Source organism: Amphiura filiformis, chromosome 2 (genome assembly GCF_039555335.1).
Source record: "Amphiura filiformis chromosome 2, Afil_fr2py, whole genome shotgun sequence".
Classification (NCBI taxonomy): domain Eukaryota; kingdom Metazoa; phylum Echinodermata; class Ophiuroidea; order Amphilepidida; family Amphiuridae; genus Amphiura; species Amphiura filiformis.
This window is the reverse complement of record NC_092629.1, coordinates 57,184,030-57,203,017: the sequence shown is the minus strand read 5'-3', so window position 1 is coordinate 57,203,017 and position 18,988 is coordinate 57,184,030. Positions and strand designations below refer to the sequence as shown.

The window sequence follows — 18,988 nt, the reverse complement described above, 5'->3', positions numbered from 1 at the left end:
TATGAGAACAAATTTACAAGTTGACCTATCCTATCCCACCCAATCCGCCCATCCATGCCCGAGATACAGCATCTGGACGGACGGACGGAAGCTCGGACATTGCAAAAACAGTACATGTATGCCTCGCAGTGCACGGTGGAGGCATAAGGGAGGCATAAAAATAATTTCATGAGTGTAATATCGTAAGGCCAGAGTTTGCAAATATACATTGTAAGTACAGTAACATATATGTGACACGATCAAGGGAAATGAGTCGGATGACGCTAATATTGATTTTGAGATATTGGCAAAGAAAGTGTTACAATTCTTTTGTTAACTTTTATATTGTTTTCAGTGATTGATAAATTGACGTAATTTCGCAAAGTAAAGCTGTATCAACATGGGGTTTTCAGTTTCTGAAAGCTCTAAATGTCCTCTTTAGAAACACATGTAAAACTCATTTTCGACCAGGGTCGACATGTGACTCATTCCCCTTGATCATGTCACATATTAAGAAATCAAAAGGTATGGGAGTTATATTAATTCAAGACATTTTCATTTTAAGGGCTTCATGAGACAACCAAAATATATGTTGAATGATTCATCAAACATTGTGTGTTACTGTTAATAATATACGGTTTCAGTACGGTGTTACTTTTTATATTTGACTGACTATGTGAGTTTTTGCGCATTTTTGCCAGTTTTGTTGCCAAGGTGGCAACCCTGGTTCAGTGATTTGCAGAATCAGAAAATCTATAAAAAAAATCATCAAAAATACAGATTTTTGCATTATTTGACAAATTGGTGTGCAACACTATGGACCACAATGACCTCATCCCAATGACATAGTTCAGTAATCTCAATTAAACAATCAAGAGTGCTAACTTTGACCTCAAGTTGCAGAGTATGAGTTTCTGTACTCAAATTTTCAAAGGTCATTCAATGAATATACAAATGTATTGGGGTTAAAGAACTGTGCCCTGATAGATGAGCATGTTGTGGATCCTACAATGTAGTGCAACATACCCTGCAAGTGATAATGCTGAAAATGATATTTAAGGTGCATGTAAAGTGTCATATTTTGGCCAATGTTGACGGAGTTTGTCTGCAAGGACACTTGTAGATACATACACATGCATTTGAATTGTTTTAGCCAACTTTTTATATAAAAAAATACCTATGACCAGCCCTCGAATTAACCCACTACTGTAATGCCCTCAAAATATGTCCTTTACTCAAGGCAGTCACTTGCCGTGCCCTCTAATGAAGTTGCCGTCGGTGCCCCAGCCCTGCCTCTTCATTATAAAATCATCTATCTTTGTTTGTGTGTGTTTTAATTTCTTCACTATTGATAAATTGCCTTGGTGACCTTCTCAAATATTCAACAGTTGCCATGATGCCCTCTTGAAATATTACAAACTGCCGTGTTGCCTTGCCTTTTCAGTGAAAATCCAAGGCAATTATCAACTTGCCCTAAAAAAGTTGCCGTGCCCCTTCAGATCCTTAATTCGAGGGCTGCCTATGACAATTGCATTGGCTTATCTACAATTTTAAACTTAATTTCCTACAGTTTTTTTTTAATATACTTTCGCTTCCCTGGGATCACTGAGTGCCTTCAACTTCATACTCCATTGAACATCCATGTCACAAAAGAAAAGCAATATCACATGGTTTTGACAGCATTTTGCTATTCTGGGATTTTGTGGGAAAACCTTGCATACTTTATATCAGGGTAGGCAACCTTTTTGGACATAAATAAGGATATATAAGATTGGGTAGGATAGTTGGATAGGGATAGGGATAGGGATGGGGATGGGGAAGGGGAAGCCTGGGGAAGGGGAAGGGGAAGGGGAAGGGGAGGGAAGGGGAGGGAGGGGAAGGGAAGGGAAGGGAAGGGGAAGGGAAGGAAGGGGAAGGGGAAGGGAAGGGAAGGAAGGGAAGGGAAGGAAGGGATGGGATGGGATGGGATGGGATGATTAACACAATAACACAGGGGTATCTTCAACAAAAAATATTAACACTGTAATATATTGAAGGTGGAGAAGGGTAGGAACTGACCCCCAGTCAGAGACCTTTCCAAAAAAAAAAAAAAAAAGGCATACAATCATCCCCCAATGTTGATGTATGTTGGTTTCTGACCAAATTAACCTCATACATGTATTTGGCCATTTTACCCCCAAAAGTGCCAATTTATTCCAGCTTTGCACCGATATTTCATCAGTTTAGCTTCTACATGTATCTGGAAAAATTTATTGTGTGCATCAAGCGCATTTGTACCATACATGTAAACTTATTCTATCGCCAAAAGATGCCGGATTCACTATAATTCCAAGAAATTTTTCCCAACCCCATCCCCCATGTCAAAAAGAAATCTCGCCACTGATGCCCCCCCCCATACCAGCCCCAACGCACAACTATGTGAAGGGTATGACTTACCCTTGTCTGTTTAAGAAGCGTTTTAAAGCTAACTTGATCACCACACCCTGGTTTTGAGCCTACATGTATAGTTCTTCTCAACTGCACAGCAACCGCTGCTTCACTGCAGCGCCTACTTTGAGCCACAAATGGGGCCTCGCTATGACGCCTACCCTGTGTGCCAGGGACATGTAGTACTGCTTCGCTTCGACGCCTATATCGTCCTTGTGTAATATCAACTACGGGTATCGCTTCTAGCCCCATAATTGTAGAAATTATACAAAAATTGCTGTTGTATGTATTTATACATACATCCACTGAATGCACAGCGTATTGCGTACATGTAGGTCTTACATGTATATTAAGCACTGCCCCTTCCTCTATCAATCATGCAACAATCTAGTCCCCAAAGGCAAACTTCATTTTTTACTATATCATCTATTATCTTTTAACCTAAACTTTGCCTTGTGTCAATCATGGTTAATCAAGCACCTTTACCCTTCAAATTGGGTCTGCCTATGAAAACTGCACAGGCTTATGAACCATGGCCATGTGGATGATGCTACAACACTCATTTACAGCAAAAGTTCCAATTTTTGTGCTACAATTATTTTTGTGCATTTTATGTTTTTCTAAGCCTACATGTATGTTAGCAAAATTAAAACAAAAAAAGTTTAAAACGTAATAAAGTGATGTCTGTAGAAAACTTGCAATTAGCAAAATTGAAAAATAAAAATGATTGAAGTTATTTATTATTGTGGCATGAAAATTTAATCCCACAAAAACTCCCACTTGAAGGTTGCTGTATACAAGTTAATGATTTAATTCCAGCACATGACACAGTATAAGACATGATAAATAAAAGTATGATTAATTAACTAATCATCTTCAGGAATCTTCACTCTAAAAACACCTCACAAAGTTTGCAGTGCTTATATTTTCATGTTGTCAGGGGGAGTGCACTTGTATTTTGAGGTTGATATCATGCTCATGAAAAAAAATGATATACATGTATTCGACACGATATTGAACATAAAAACATCCCCACCCACCCACCCACCCTAGACTATGCCATAGTCGATGCAACATATTATAGTGGCATAATTATAATGGCACTTCAATACTGAACAATTCTGATTTTACATGTAGAATCTACCAGGTTATTAATCGCGAAAGCCCGAGTTAAATATCGACTATGTACATTGCCTTTTTAACAGGACTTTGACCAGGGACTTAGTCCCTAACACACACTGTCAATCATACTTGTTTATCAATCCAATTCAACTGCAAGCACGTACAAGACGCGCTCATGCAATTATACACAAAGCGCCGCATAGTTGTGTACGATGTAGTTATCAATGGTAATGGCACGTGCTCAGAGGATTTAAACCATAACGAGATCTGGGCGACCAATCACAAGCCAGATCCATTTAAAGATGCATTACATCATGGCCAATTTTAGTAGGCCAGAAATCCGACAATCTCATTCATAGACAACTGTATTAAACATGTTAACCACAATCCAAAGTAAGTCCACTTGGGAAGCCAACAGAGGGAGTACGGTGACTAAAAAGATCAGATGTGAAAATCTATCAATTGTGCACAAATTAATTTAAACTTTTATTCAATAGCCAGAGTATGCACAATTAAATGGGCAAGTGGACTACAGCGAAATCTACCCCCACCCCCATGTTGTCCTATTTCAGGATACCCAGGCTGGTCAGATTTATGTTCAGAGTATTAGTCAGTCAGCTCACCAAAATACATGTCTGGTGACTCACCCAGGTTTTTGTGGGAGTAATAATCATACAGCTAGAGCGGTTACCGCACCATAGCTGAACCATGTTTGTCATACAATGTACCTTAATTCTTTAGATTTCAAGATATAGATCCAAAATAGGAATATTGACAAGTCTTAAGAGTACCACCCCTGTTGGGGAAATTGTTTTTATTATATTCTTTATTTTTTCTCTTTCATTTGACACCACTCAGGGGCCATATCGTCTTGGCATTTCAAGATACGAAAAGGACCCAAAATATGAATATTGACCCAGGTCTTTCGAGGAATGTCACCCCCGATGGGAAAATTATTGTATTCTTTATTTTTTCACTTTCATTTGATACCACTCCGGGCATCATACCTTCTTAGCATTTTGAGATATGAACAGGACCCATATGAATATTGACCCAGGAATATTGACCCAGGTCTCACAATGAGAGTATAACACCTGGGTGGGGAAATGTTTTCAATTTTTTTTTCAATTTTTTTCTTTTTGAAATCTATGAGCCCTCATCACTTTTCATCGGACATAAACTTTGCAGTGCACAACTAAATGGTCCACACACACTTTGCAAGACTTAACAACAACATAATAATGTAAAGTTCTTGAGTCAGTCTTGCTGATTTTGGTAGCAAACTTTGTAGCCACAATCTGTGGCCCAGGGAATTGCTGGCCGGACCAGCCAAACCCCCCGTAGCTACAAGACAGTGATCTTGTGCATGGCACCCGAGGGGTCTAAGAAGTAAGATTCAAACCCTGGGGTGCCAAGTCAAAAATTTGTTCATCTTCTCTCCTTTTTCGTTCCTCCTTTCCGTTTTGATAGCCCAAAACCGTGTTTAGCATTAGGGTTAGTATTACATAATAGCATTACTTATGTACCTGGCTATCCGCATTCAAAATGGCATCCGCCACACTCTTCTTCCTCCCTGAATCTTGACGACTGAATTGTGTGCTCAACTGTCTCGTCAATGTGTTCGATTTTGAACCCCGCACTTTGATGTCGGACATTTTGTACAAACTTTTGATCACCGTCTCCTCAGTCTAGCCAGCCATAAGTCTATTGGTATGATGGGTGCCTGTGCAACTATATTGCCAGTATTATTAGTGACAATGCACTAGTTCATTACGTTATCAACTAAGAGTCACTAAATGTAGCGCAAACTTCCACAGCCTACAAGCAATGTACTTTTACATGCACTATGATCCAAATCCTACACTAACTAAGTGGTTGGACCTCTTGTAGGCAGTGGTTGCACTGAAATAGTGATGGAGGTTAGGCTGCAAATATTACAAAGAATAACAGCATTCACCATACGTCAAAAATGAAACAATCACAATGATATTAACGATTGCAGCAAGTCAGCCACCTTAGTCACTGTACTGCATTCACATATCAATGCAGAGCTTCTGAACAACATGTATCAATGATTGAATGTCGCTCCTAATGTCAAATTGATCCTCACTGGTTCATTTGTAAAGTTTTACAGCACTTCCTATATTAACCGCTTCCACCACTGCCAATGGCATGTCCGGGAAGTATAAGGCCCTATAGAGATACATACAAGCCTCCGAGTTGAATTATTTCCTGTGTTAGTCTGCCATCCTTCAATCAGTACCAAAGGTCTAGTTGGTATCCTAGTTTCCAAAGGGAATGTCAGCTTGTGCAAGATATGCTAAAAGGTTTCCCGGGGGATCACTCGCACACCAAAGTGGTATGCATGCTCGTCCCAGCACCTCAAAAATGGACCCTAAATGGCGTAATCAGTGTAGAAAAATTTCACCCCTTATTGGCGTAAGGCTCTGTAAATCTTACCCCTAAAATATGGCGTAATTCGGCGTAAGAAACTAAAATGGACCCCTAAATGGCTTTACCGAAACTTAACCTGAAAAGCACCCTCTTTTCTAAAAACGTTGACGCCGCCACAAGGCCAAAATCGACCCTTTTTCGACATTTTTGGGGACGAGCATGCATACCACTTTGGTATGTGAGTGACACCCCCGGGAAGGTTTCTCTCTGATCACATATTTGAACAAGTATCATAGTTATACCAAGGCTTGAAACTTTTACACTGGACATAAATGGCATGTTTTACTGATATAGCCTATCCAAGAAGTCGTCATTCCAGCAGGCACTAGGATCCACAACATGCTCATCTGTCAAGGCACAGTTCTTTAACCCCAATATATTTGCAAATTCATTGAATGACCTTTGAAATTATGGGTACAAAAACTCATACTCTGCAACTTGAGGTCAAATTTTGCACTATGATTGTTTAATTGAGGTTGTTGAACTATGCCATTGGGATGAGGCCATTGTGGTCCATAGTGAGGAAAGTCGTACAATGTATTACATGTGGAATAGCTGCCTCATATAGATTTTGCAGAGGAATAAAAACAACTTGACAATGTGCAATCTCAATACATTGTAAGTCATTGGGTTTTGAGATTGTTCCTTTGGTGATTAAAGATGCTCTGGGCGCATCTCAAATCTAGGGGGGGGGGCTCAACACAAAATGACCATGTTGTGCTCCCCCAGAAAGACCTGTTTTTGGATCATGCAGCTCCAAAAGACCTGTGAATTTACAAAAACATAGACTGAAAGACCTGTGATTTTGATCATTTCAGCTCTAAAAGACCCCTAAATTGCTCATTACTCACATTTCTAGGTTTTTGTTTGTTTTTTTTCCCCAAGCGATTTTCAATCAGAAAGCTAAGAAAAAAACGAGATTTTGACTGTTTACAGCTCCAAAACACCACTCCCCTTTTACCACTATGCCATCAGCTTCCAATGACTATTCCAAAATTCTGGGGGAGCAGAACCACCAAAAAATTGATGATGTACCCACCTCCCCCGGCTCAAAATCTTACAAATCTCAGACTTGACACCTGAATATGCTACTAATTTAAATGACAAAAAGCAGCCTTACCTGGTTTATGAAACTACATGTTTAATTATATTGAAACTAAATATTGTATCTCTACTACTGGTAGTGGTAACCAAGTCATATTAACCCTAAGCTAACCCAAAAGCTACAAAAGGCTACAGCACAAAGTAAATGCAAGCATAATTTGCCCTCCCAAAAATTGCTTGCTTGCCTCTCCCCCTCTTATATGTACGTTATCATGATTATGACATGTCACAGGATCAGGGAAGAAATGTGCACAGTACTCTGCTTTCTGTGATTCTGGCATCTTTTGGGTATATAAAATTTGGACTTTCCAGTTCCAATTCGTAAGTTCATTGCTACCCCAGAAACAAGGAAAATATTCACTTTTTTCCTGATTCATTTGTTTCACAAAATATTTAACTTTTAACAAATTACCTGTACATGTAGATATTACTTACAATGTATGAGGGGCACCAATCAATATGCAAGTTGTAAGGGAGGGGGATAATTGAATACTATTTAGATGAAATTTGCATTCCCACTGTATCCGTTGAACATTCTTGCTTTCCCCCAGTTGGGAATTAAAGATCCATTCAGTGATCTCAGTGAAAGTGTAAAAAGATTGAAATTGTTTATAAATTGCCTAAAAGTGAAAGATAAGTCATTGAATCGTCATAGGTATTTTTGGAAAGAAAAATTTGGCAAAAAAAAAATGAGGAAAACAGCAATATTGACAAAGTTGAATCCCCATTCAAATACATAGCTAATTTCTCTACTTCAGTTGAAAAATTACAGATTCAGTAAAATGTCTAAATTTTTGTCTTTTCTCATTAATTAATGAGACTAACAAAAGGGCCAAAATACAAAGTTTGATGATTTTTACGATCCTCTGCATGAGCAAATCATTGAATAGGCCTTCAAATGTACACCTGCTTAATTGATATTGAAAGTGCAGTTTCAAACTCAATTAAAATACAACTTTGTAAATAATTACTATTTTATAGCCCTATTCAAACATAATGTACTTCCTCATTGTAACAATCAACCAGAGTTGCCAAGCCAACAATTAAATAGCCCAATTGGGTGACTTTTGAAGATTTACCCCACGCTTTTGACAATTTCCTGTCCCATAGAAACCTAATCGTTAATTAAGAAAACATTGGGCAACCTTTTTTTCCCCCGTTTTGTCCATTGGCTCCCGCGACTTTCGGTAGTTTCCTGTGCCATGGAAACTGATGGTTAAGATAACAATTGGGTGACTTCTTGATTATTTGATGCACAATTTGGGTTGAAATGTTTTAGTAACCCTGTGCAATCAACCTCTTTCAGTTTCCTTTAGTACAGGAAGTTGATGATAATCATGAGTTTTGATACTTTCACATCTAAAGTCATGCTTTAGGCCCGTAAATAGGTCAAGAATAGGAGCAGGGGGATGTACATATAATGTAGTATGGTAGGTGTCCTGGGGGGGGGTTATCGGGCACTTGTCTTTCAAGTTTTTATATCACCCCAAACAAGGACTTTCAAAAGTACCCAAAGTTTCCTCTTCCCTAGATATCCTCTCCTTAAGTACAGGAAGCTGATGATGATAGTGCATGAGTTTTGATACTTTCAGATAAAGTCATGCTTTAGGCCTGTAAATAGGTCAAGAATAGGAGCAGGGGGATGTACATGTATGAATGTAGTATGGCAGGTGTCCAAGGGGTGGGGGGGCATCGGGCATTTGTCTTTCAAGTTTTTATATCACCCCCAAACAAGGACTTTCAAAAGTACCCAAAGTTTCCTCTCTTCCCTAGATATCCTTTCCTTATAACAGGATACTTTCAGATCTAAAGTCATGCTTTAGGCCCGTAAATAGGTCAAGGGTAGGAGCAGGGGGATATACAATTGTACATGTATGAATGTAGTATGGTAGGTGTCCGGGGCACATGTCTTTCAAGTTTTTATATCACCCCCAAACAAGGACTTTCAAAAGTACCCAAAGTTTCCTCTCTTCGATCCCTAGATATCCTTTCCTTAAGTACAAGAAGATGATGATAATAGGTGCCCCGGGGGAGGGGGGCACTTGTCTTTCAAGTTGTAGATGTATATCAACCCCAAATAAGGACTTTCAAAAGTACCCAAAGCAAGTACATTGTACATTCCATTAGTGTAATAAAAATGGATCCAGAGCAAGCACTACCCATTTTAGAAGGAAGTATTTTAGTTTTACTAGTGAACACACCTAAAACCGCCGGTAGCAATCAGTTAAGTGGCTTGAAGAACTAAGGGACACACCATTAGACTTCAAAGGGGGTTAGGAAGTTGGGGTCAGGGAAATTATTTTTCGGTGACAAAGCTTTTTTTTTTTTGGCAGCTAGTTTTTTTTTAAATGTCATGCATTTATACACAGTTAGGTGCAAAATGCATTCAAATTCAATGCATTTTAATATCATTAAGGGGTGGGGTATGAATGTTTGGACAGTATTTATTGTGGGACATTGAAGCACATCAGACATTATCGAATTGCATTCTGAATACAAAGAATGTCCTTCTGATATCAAATAATTTTGATTTTTTGAAATTCGCAATGTAATGATTACAAATTGATATTTTTGATATTTAACAGTACTCGCAGTAAACTTTATAAATCTGATGATTTATACTTAAAGTGTATGTAGGTGGGATGAAAAGCCGACGATGACCTTTCGTATTGAAAATATGGATTTTTTTCCCCAAAACACCAGAAAAAATTAGGTCTTTTGGGAAAAAATCCATATCTTCAATGAAAGGTCAAAATTTTCAATTGATCGTCGGCTTTTCCTCCAACTACATACACTTTAAAATATATCATTAGATTTATAAAATTATTGAGGACTGTTATATATCAAAAATATGAAAAATATCAAATTTTAATAATTTGTCACAAAATTGGTTTTACCGTATATCATGAATTTCAACAAATGAAAATTATTTGATATCAGAAAGACATTCATCGTATTCAGAATGCAAATCGATATGTCTGATGTGCTCTCATGTCCACAATAAATACTGTCGAAACGCTCAAAACGCTCATTCCAGATCCCTTAAGGGATCTAAAATGAGCGTTTATTGCGTTCGACAGTATTTTTGTGGGACATGAGAGCACCTCAGACCTATCGAATTGCATTCTGAATACGAAGCATGTCTTTCTGATATCAAATAATTTTCATTTTTTGAAAATCACAATATAATACAAATTTTATGACAAATATGATATTTGATATTTTTCAAATTTTTGATATATAACAGTCCTCTAAGTAAATTATATAAATCTAATGATATATTCTTAAAGCAGTGTTCGAATTTAGCATAGCATATGAAACTTGGACAACACCTACCAATAAATATTTTTATGTGTGGAACAACGATTACTCCTTGCTCCCCACATAGATGCAATGATATAGGCCGTTTTCACCTCTGTCCACTGCCTCATATTTCTTTTTGAACCTTTACTCCTCGCACAGTTTTGCCTTTGGTTAATATTTAAATCTCATGGCGTGTGATGACGGTTGGCTGGTTAACATTTAAATCTCGCGGTCCATGATCAGATTTGTTTTCGGTCTTTTGGTGAAAAACAAGTCATCATTAAACTATGACTGCTTGTGTATAGGCTATATGAATAGGGGTAGTGATGATGGGGGGTGTTTGGTAATGGAGGAGGAGTTGGGGTTGGGAAGGAAGCTTTTTCCATGATCATCTAGGATCACGTAGGCCTATATCTTTCGTTCGTGTTTTTTCTCAACATAGCAAATCCCGGGAGCAAATCAGAAAAACGTTTGAAACTTGAATTTTGTGCTTTAAAAACTCTAATTAGGAATGACTGAGAGCATGAAGGCCTAACAAACCGACAAAATTGCATAATCTCCCCCCCCATATCCTCCAATCATATAAAAAAATAATGAAATACAGGTTTTTGACCAGTTTAATATGATTCAATAACACAAGCGGGGAAATGTAGAAAAGAACAGAAAAGAAAAAAAAAAGCGTGAGAAAAGGCTTGGGTGGGGTTCGAACCTGGGACAAGCGCCGCATATGATATACGTGTGACTTAAAAAAAAAACAACGTTACAAGCGCGCTAACTGATTGTGTCACGAAGCCAAAGATATAAATTTGAGGTAAAACGATACACTTAATGAAAAAGAAGTCAAAATCGTTTATAAAACTAATTGATATCTCTCATCTGTATTTTATTTGCATGATTAACAACAGAAATCAAACTTTATCCATATTTAAGCAAACAAAAAATACAAAACAAAGGCAATTCAGAATTTTTTTTTTTAAAGGGGGGGTAAACAGGGCGCCGCCATGAGTCGTTCACAATACCATTTGTTATTGAAACAATGCGCCAAGTTTATGCACGATATATCATGGCCGACTGCCTTAGGATATTTCAACTTTTATATACTATCCTAAATTGATGTAATACAAATATTTGGGTGAAAATGCACGCATATTATGCTCAAATTTTAGGTTTTAAAGATCTATAGTGGCATTACACTTCCGGCCATTTGCCTCCCTGTGCGTTGAAACAAAGTCAGACAGTGTCTGACACGATTTCAATTTCAATTTTCCATTTTTTAAAGCAATTTTTCTTTTCAAAGTATCTTCTATTTGCTGCAAAGGTGGTGGTGGTGGGGGGGGGGGTGAATAACTTAATTCTAGAGACAATTTTAATATCTCTTTTCTTTCAACACTTCAAGTTTTAATAATCATCACAACAACAACGTGCGCAGGGATTCAACTTCAAATAGGCCTAGCTAGCTACATCATCAACAAAATGCACGACATGATCATAATATTTATCAGTAGGTGTTGTCCAAGTTTCATCTAGCAATGGGAAAAATAAATGGTTGTCATTACAATTTGTGGTTGTCCGTCTAAGTTTTTGGTTGTCTGTAGGCCTACAAATGTGACTTTTGACTAGATTTATGGTTGTCCGGCGGACAACCGAATCAGTATTTTTGGTTGTCCGGCGACTTTTTTAGTTGTCCCGGGCAACCGGACAACCAAAATTTCGAACGCTGTCTTAAAGTGTATGTAGCAGGGAGGAAAAGCCGATGGTCAATTGAAAATTTTGACCTTTCATATTGAAGATATGGATTTTTTTCCCAAAAAGACACCCACCATGGCGCATCATTTTTGCTGCTATAATCATATATTAAATTCATACATGTACATGTATGCCTGCATCAACACTGAAAAAAGAATGAAGACGATCTACATTTTATACCTGTTCAGCCTCGTTCTCGTAATCATAACGAGATGATAAACGACTAATACTAGACGGACTGGTCGGCATCTCGTATGACGAAGACCTCTGTGTTCTCAGCGATGGTGTTAAAGTTAAAACCCCAGGCCTATTCCAACGGACTTGTTTACTTCCATCTCTGACATCCATGCTGAATTCTGCTCCCTAGCTTTGTATACAAAATACACAAGTGATCAGCTTCCAATAATATTCCTAGAAGTCTTATCACATATTGCAGATGCAAATTTTTTTCAGTTTGAATAATTCTAGTGCCTCCTTGATTCTAGAAGAAAAATTCTTCATTCATGTAATTAATGATCAAAACACATAACCCAGCTTGAATACAAAAGTGCAACACATCCTTACATCGGTATGTATTTGCACACCAGCACTGTAAAATAACTCCTCCTAGCTAGACTCCAAACAGCTGCACAGAGGTATTTCGCATCACTTGTGCTCCATTGACTGTGACATGTACACTTCCATGGTGATACTGTGTATAGAGACTACACAATTGTCAACAAATGGGGTTTGCAGTGGAACAGTTTTGTGGCTTGGGTCACAATCATTATAATTGTCAATTGCATGGATTATGTAATCAATAAATCAATAAATCAATTTAAATAACCATGACCTCTGTCTGTAATAGTAGACTGTTGAAAGTTAATATCTCAAAACAAACAGAATATATTTTTTTATTAGCCTACTTGAAAAAAAATGTTTTGACATTTTAAGGGATCATGATATAGCATGAAGCAAAAACATTCTAACATTTAAGTGTTTTAACATAAAATTTTGCAAAAATGCATGCACACAACATTCTACAATATTACATTTTGGCAATCCGCTCTGTATAAGTTTAGATAGACACGTCAGAGACCTACCTACCTCATTTGGTCATTATAGGACTGACCGTTACTTTAAAAGACTGTGCGCAGTCTCCCCCCTTAAAAAGACAAATATGGTGTCCGTTACCATAGCAAACACATATAAAAAAAAAAAAATTTGCATGAAAATTAAAAGTTTCATCAAGATACACCATCCCACCAAATATGAAGTCCATAGGTTAAGTAATTTGGAAAATCACATTTACAAGTTCAGTCTCCCCTTAAGTGTTTTAACATAAAATTTTGCAAAAATGCATGCACATTTTGGCAACATTTTCATAAATGCTGTAAGAATGAAAAGTGTGAAAACTAATTCATATTAAATGCAAAATATTTACTCTTTGGAAAGAAAATTTAGTCACAAAATCTAAATTTAAACACAGATTTGATGTAAAAACATCAATTTTGAATAAAAGTCAAGAAATCTGAATTAAAAAACACAGATTTGATGTAAAAAGAACAATTTTGGATAAAATCATAAAAAAAAAAACACAAATTTTTCTCATATTTTTGTAAACACACCACATTTTTCATTTAAAAGGGCATTTCGTGATCCACAGCATCATCTCCCACTTTTCTCAAAAAAAAGTTGAGATTTTTACATCACTGGAAACCTCTGGCTACATAATGTAACAAAAATTCTTGCAGATTAATACGTTTAGCAAAGATATCGTGAAATTTGAATTTCGTTCTGGTATACCAGAACAAAATTACAACACATTGTCTATGGAGCAGTGTAATATACATAATCATGCATAACTCGCAAACGCAAAATCGGAATCAAAATAAGCTTTTTAAGGGATACCTACTGAATAATGTCATAAAAAGAGGATTGCTAGGATCACAAAATACTCCTTTAACTAAGGTATAAAGCATTTTCTTCATGCATGATTAATGCAATAAATTATGGATGTATTCTAATGTTGTCTCAGCATGATGAAGTGTACAAAGTACACAAATTAATTGACCATGTTATCTGAGGATCTTATCGCTGTAGGATCTACGATAATGATGAAACATGGAGCATTTGAGGAGTTCAGGCCAAAACACACACCATGTGCTGCCTTAAGTTATTTTTACAGTACTAGGCCACATGAATATCTTGGTTCTCATCCAGAGATTTTCATGAAGTCAGATGCTTAAGGGCTGGGTGTTATTTCTTTTCTTTTTTCTCTTTTTTTTTTGCAAACTTGATACAAAATTGCCATTGCTTTAGCAGTCGTAATCCTTTCTCGTTCATGCACATTTGTAGTATTCTTGGAAAATAATGAGATACTTTTTATTTCTTTTTATTCTATAGGCCTATTATAAGTTCTAAGGGGTAGGCCTACACACGTGGGATATGATACAACAAAAATTTCAGTGATCAATGTAGCTTTTTAACTTTTTTATCATCCTTTTGAATTGCTGTTGATGGTGCTTCAAGATCCAAAAAAAGCTATACTTGAAAATTGAACAAAAAACATTGGAAGATCAAAAGTTAAACTTAAAAATTGAACAAAAAATATTGACCAACTCCATATTTAGTGGGTACAAGAACAAACAAAAAAATCTACAGTTATTTGTTATTTATTTTATTTTGTAAATAGGCATCAGCCTTGAATGCATCATGGCCATAATACCTCTTCTGCTGTTTACAAAATAGATAAAATAACAATACATATATATTATTAATAAGGCAATTTTTTTTTTTTTTTTGCTTGCCGACCCAAAGTTGGCCAAAATTAGGGTCGGCCCTTTAAAAAAAAATTTCAGTTTTTAGTTTATAATTTTAATTACTTTTTCTGTGTCTAAATTTCATTTCAAAACTAAATTTGACCAACAACATTTTTCCTAAGAAGAAAATAATTACTGTAAACTCATTATAACATAACTGTCCATTCCTGCATCAATGCTTCCAATAAAGTGTCTTATGCCTGTAAGTATGCTGCAGTCATTCTAAGGGAACAAACCAAAAGATCCATGACATCCTATAAACGAAACTAGTTTCGTTTAGGGGGAGGGGGTAAAAATACTCAATTACGTTTGTACAAAAACATCGGTCTGACGAATGTGTCATTATTATTATTATGTCAAAATGTTCAACATTTCATATTACGTTTCTGGTAGGGAGGGAGGGGGTCGGCTGAGAAACGAAACTAGTTACGTTTATAGGACGTCATCAATCTTTTGGTTTGTTCCCTAATTGAATCCATTTCTATGGTGTAGGCCCTATCTTGCGTATTAAAAATTTCAAGTGTAGTATCGATGTATCTTTCCACATGACCAATGTTCATGCCTGCAGGCATAATAGTAGTGAGTATAACCGGCCGACCCACTTCAAAAATCCCACTGGAGGGGAAGCAAACAAATTTTGTTGGGGGGTGGGCCTAATACAAAAATTCCACAGGGCAGCCTTTATGCAGGTGAAATCATCATTTGCACTTCCAACTGATACCTGATATGAAGCAAAGAACTATTACATGTATGTCGATGTCATTACCATCTGACTAGCATAGTGTGACATGATCAAGGAAACTGAGTCTATATCAAAAATATCGGATTTTATTCAGTTTTTCAGGACCATTGCATTGACATAGCCAGTACTTTGGAACCAGGGGGGGGGACAACTTGTACCAACGGAAATATTTTTTTGCCAACGCATGACCATAAGTTGTTGACCCCAAAAAAGTTTGCGATGGTTTGACAAAGAGAAGAAAAAAAGGATAAGCCCTCTAGGGGGTGCTAGCAACCTAAACAAAATTTGTATAAAATTCTAATACTTTTTAAAAATTGAATTCCCTTTTTTCTTTCCCCTGCAAAAGCAAGGTAAAAATATTGTCTATACTTCACCAATTTTTTTTTCACCGACGCCTTCTGATGGGTTGATGGCCTGACATGAACCCCCTACCAGGCACTGCCCCCTGCCCCCATTATTCCCATATTATAATACACAATGTACCAACCTCCTCCTCTTCTATCATGACTTCAGCTCTGCCCATCCTAGTGTTCCTCTTCAAGCTCATTGCTCGACTTGTTGATCGATTCACGGTCGCCATGCTGGACATCTTGCCTTTTGTATCACACAAAACCAGCTACTATCACATAAATTGGAATATAGAGCCTATATCTTTAATATCTCCTGGAGACATCATGTTAGTATTAAATACACACAACCAAGTGGTATATCCTGGACCTGAAGTTCAACCAGTCTGACGATGAGGATGAATCAAGTATTCAAGTTTATAGTCACTTTCTCCCAGAAAGTACAAAATCAAACATGAATGCCCAATATATCTTATCTTCTACACATACGCTTTCACACCATGTGGTATGTGTGTTTGTTGATATCGTCTTGCAGATACATAGTTTATGACTTTATCACTCGATCTGCAGAGAGTACACACATTAATCGCTATTTAAACTTGGATGTCCTGTTATTTTATCCGGTGATAAAATTTCACTTCCAAATATTACAATATACCATGCTGCACATCAGCTGGTTCCCAGGAGCTGCATCAATTCACAACATTTATTTCCAAGGAGTGAACATTCCACTTCAGCACCTATACACATGTATACATGTGCTCTGTATGCTGCATGGGTTTACAGTGCAATGGATCGTGGGTGGGTGTGTCATTTGGGTCAAATCTAGTAAATTTGTAAACACACTCTTAAATCAACAAAACCCACACATCAATGGGTACAAATTCCAACTTTTGCTTCTTAGTCAATATTCCATGCAGTTGAAAACTTCACTGGTCGAACAGAATTTCCAAAATTGTGCACCAAATATTTTGGAAAGACACAAAATCCATTAATGTTTCACAAGTTTATATATAGAAAATGACACAGTCTTAAGCATCCTATAGCACAAAGATCAACAGTCAAACAGGGAGAATACTGAAGAACATGTCCCAAGTTCACAAGTTCATGAAATTATCCCATAACCATGACAACACGCTCTGGACCTGAGGTATTCTTCAACTACAGGTATATCCACTTCCCTGATCAAACACATGATATTTTACCCAAAACTCACTGCAGCATGTTTTGGCAGTGACGAAATTTTGACACTATAGTGAAAATTCACTGGCCCATACATAAACTGCTCCCCACTGGTCAATATTTTCACTACTTTTAATTTTCACAGGTTTCCACTTTGTACAATTTACACACAGGCTGATCCCACAAAATTAACAGATGAGCGGACATTGCAATGAATTCAAAATTAGCTGCCTCCAGATTTTCCTATTATCCATGGACTGGATTTCTACATTACATGCTTTATCTGACTATTAAAGCTTTCAACAAAAAGTCATACAGACTAAACCAATGTATTTTAAGGGGGGGGTACTCAGAACAAGATGACCATACATAGAGGAGCTGCTGCAAATGTGGGTAGCAGGCATGAGACTGCACTTTCCTAAAAAAAACTGAAAAAAACTGAAAATGCGCGTGAAATTGGGCAAAAAGTACCAAAAACAGGCTGAAATTAAATAAAGTTATGGAAATTTTGACTATAAAAAAAAACTGAATTCAGTTTTTAAACTGAAAATTCTCATGCCTGGGGTAGGATTTAAGCCTTTTGGTATGTCAATGCCGGTATGACCCCTTTTTCTAGTCCAATTTTTTTAAATAGCCCAACCAATTTTGCCTAAACTGTATCCAAAACTTATGAAATTTCTTTAAAATTTGGGGGCAAAGTTGTAAAAATTAAGACAATTTGTGTGTTAAATTTGGCCAAAAATATGAATTTCGGTATATTGATGGGTCCAAATTTCTTGAAAGATTGGTATATTGATGGGTCAACTTTCAATTTCTCAGTGGCACACCATTACCCAATACCCATTATTATGTTTTGATGGATCCAAGTGTGTGAAAATATTGGATCCGACACATAATAATGATAAAATTGGATGTTTTACGCCCAATATTTAGTGGTCTCGCTATGAGTTGTAAAATAATGGAGTCGACTACGTCTCATCCAATATTTGAAAACTCATAGCTCGACCAATAAATATGGGCTCAACCGATCCAATTTTATATCAAACTTGAGTCCTCCCCCCCCCCCTTGGATTTTAAAGGAAGGTGACCTGATTTATTTGGAAAATCAGATTCTTTAAAACTTACGTATAACATACATTGTAAAATGTCATCCCTTTCAAGCACATATGCAAAAAGAACATGTTAATGTTTTTTGTAAATGTGACTAATTTCTAATGGAATTACCAACATTTATACAGCGTGACATTGGTAGTCTTATTAATTAGGTTATTAAAGATAATCATCATGATCTTGTAATATATTGATTTCAAGAGAAAGGCCCTTTTTTTCTCACAAACATATATTGAAATTAGAAGTTCCAACTCAGTGTATTTCCGAAGATATCATCAAAAAACTGCCTAATTAGTCTCATATGTGGTATTTGAGACTAATTCGACAATTTTTTGATGATTTCTTTGGAAATATACCGATTTGGAATGCCAGGTTACCCACCTTTAAGCCCTATACCCTATTTTACACATATATTTTGATTCTTCACCTCAATTTCTTGGATTTGTCAGATTTGGGTTTTTTCTTCAGATTTTTCAACAAATTTGTGACTTTTGAATGTAAATTTTAGGAAAACTTTATACAGATAAATAATTTATACAGAACAAGGCCTGCTTCCAAAATTTTGTCCGGTCTTTTTGTGGCACTTTATGAGGGGTACCCCTGAATCTCACATTGAAAAAAAAAGGGCCTCATCCTTTTCCTAAAGAATATTATTATACATATTGTGGAAA

At 36.8% G+C, this 18,988-nt stretch overlaps 1 protein-coding gene across 1 annotated transcript in view; it reads right to left on the bottom strand.

Annotated features, from left to right (window-relative positions):
- Nucleotides 1-12,596, bottom strand: part of LOC140146434 (transient receptor potential cation channel subfamily M member-like 2) — a 122,996-nt gene extending 110,400 nt beyond the window's left edge. Inside the window, 1 exon segment of the mRNA XM_072168282.1 lies at nucleotides 12,316-12,596. Coding sequence (XP_072024383.1) covers nucleotides 12,316-12,483 — 168 coding nt within the window. The 5' untranslated portion in view covers nucleotides 12,484-12,596.
- Between the last annotated feature and the right edge of the window lie 6,392 nt (nucleotides 12,597-18,988).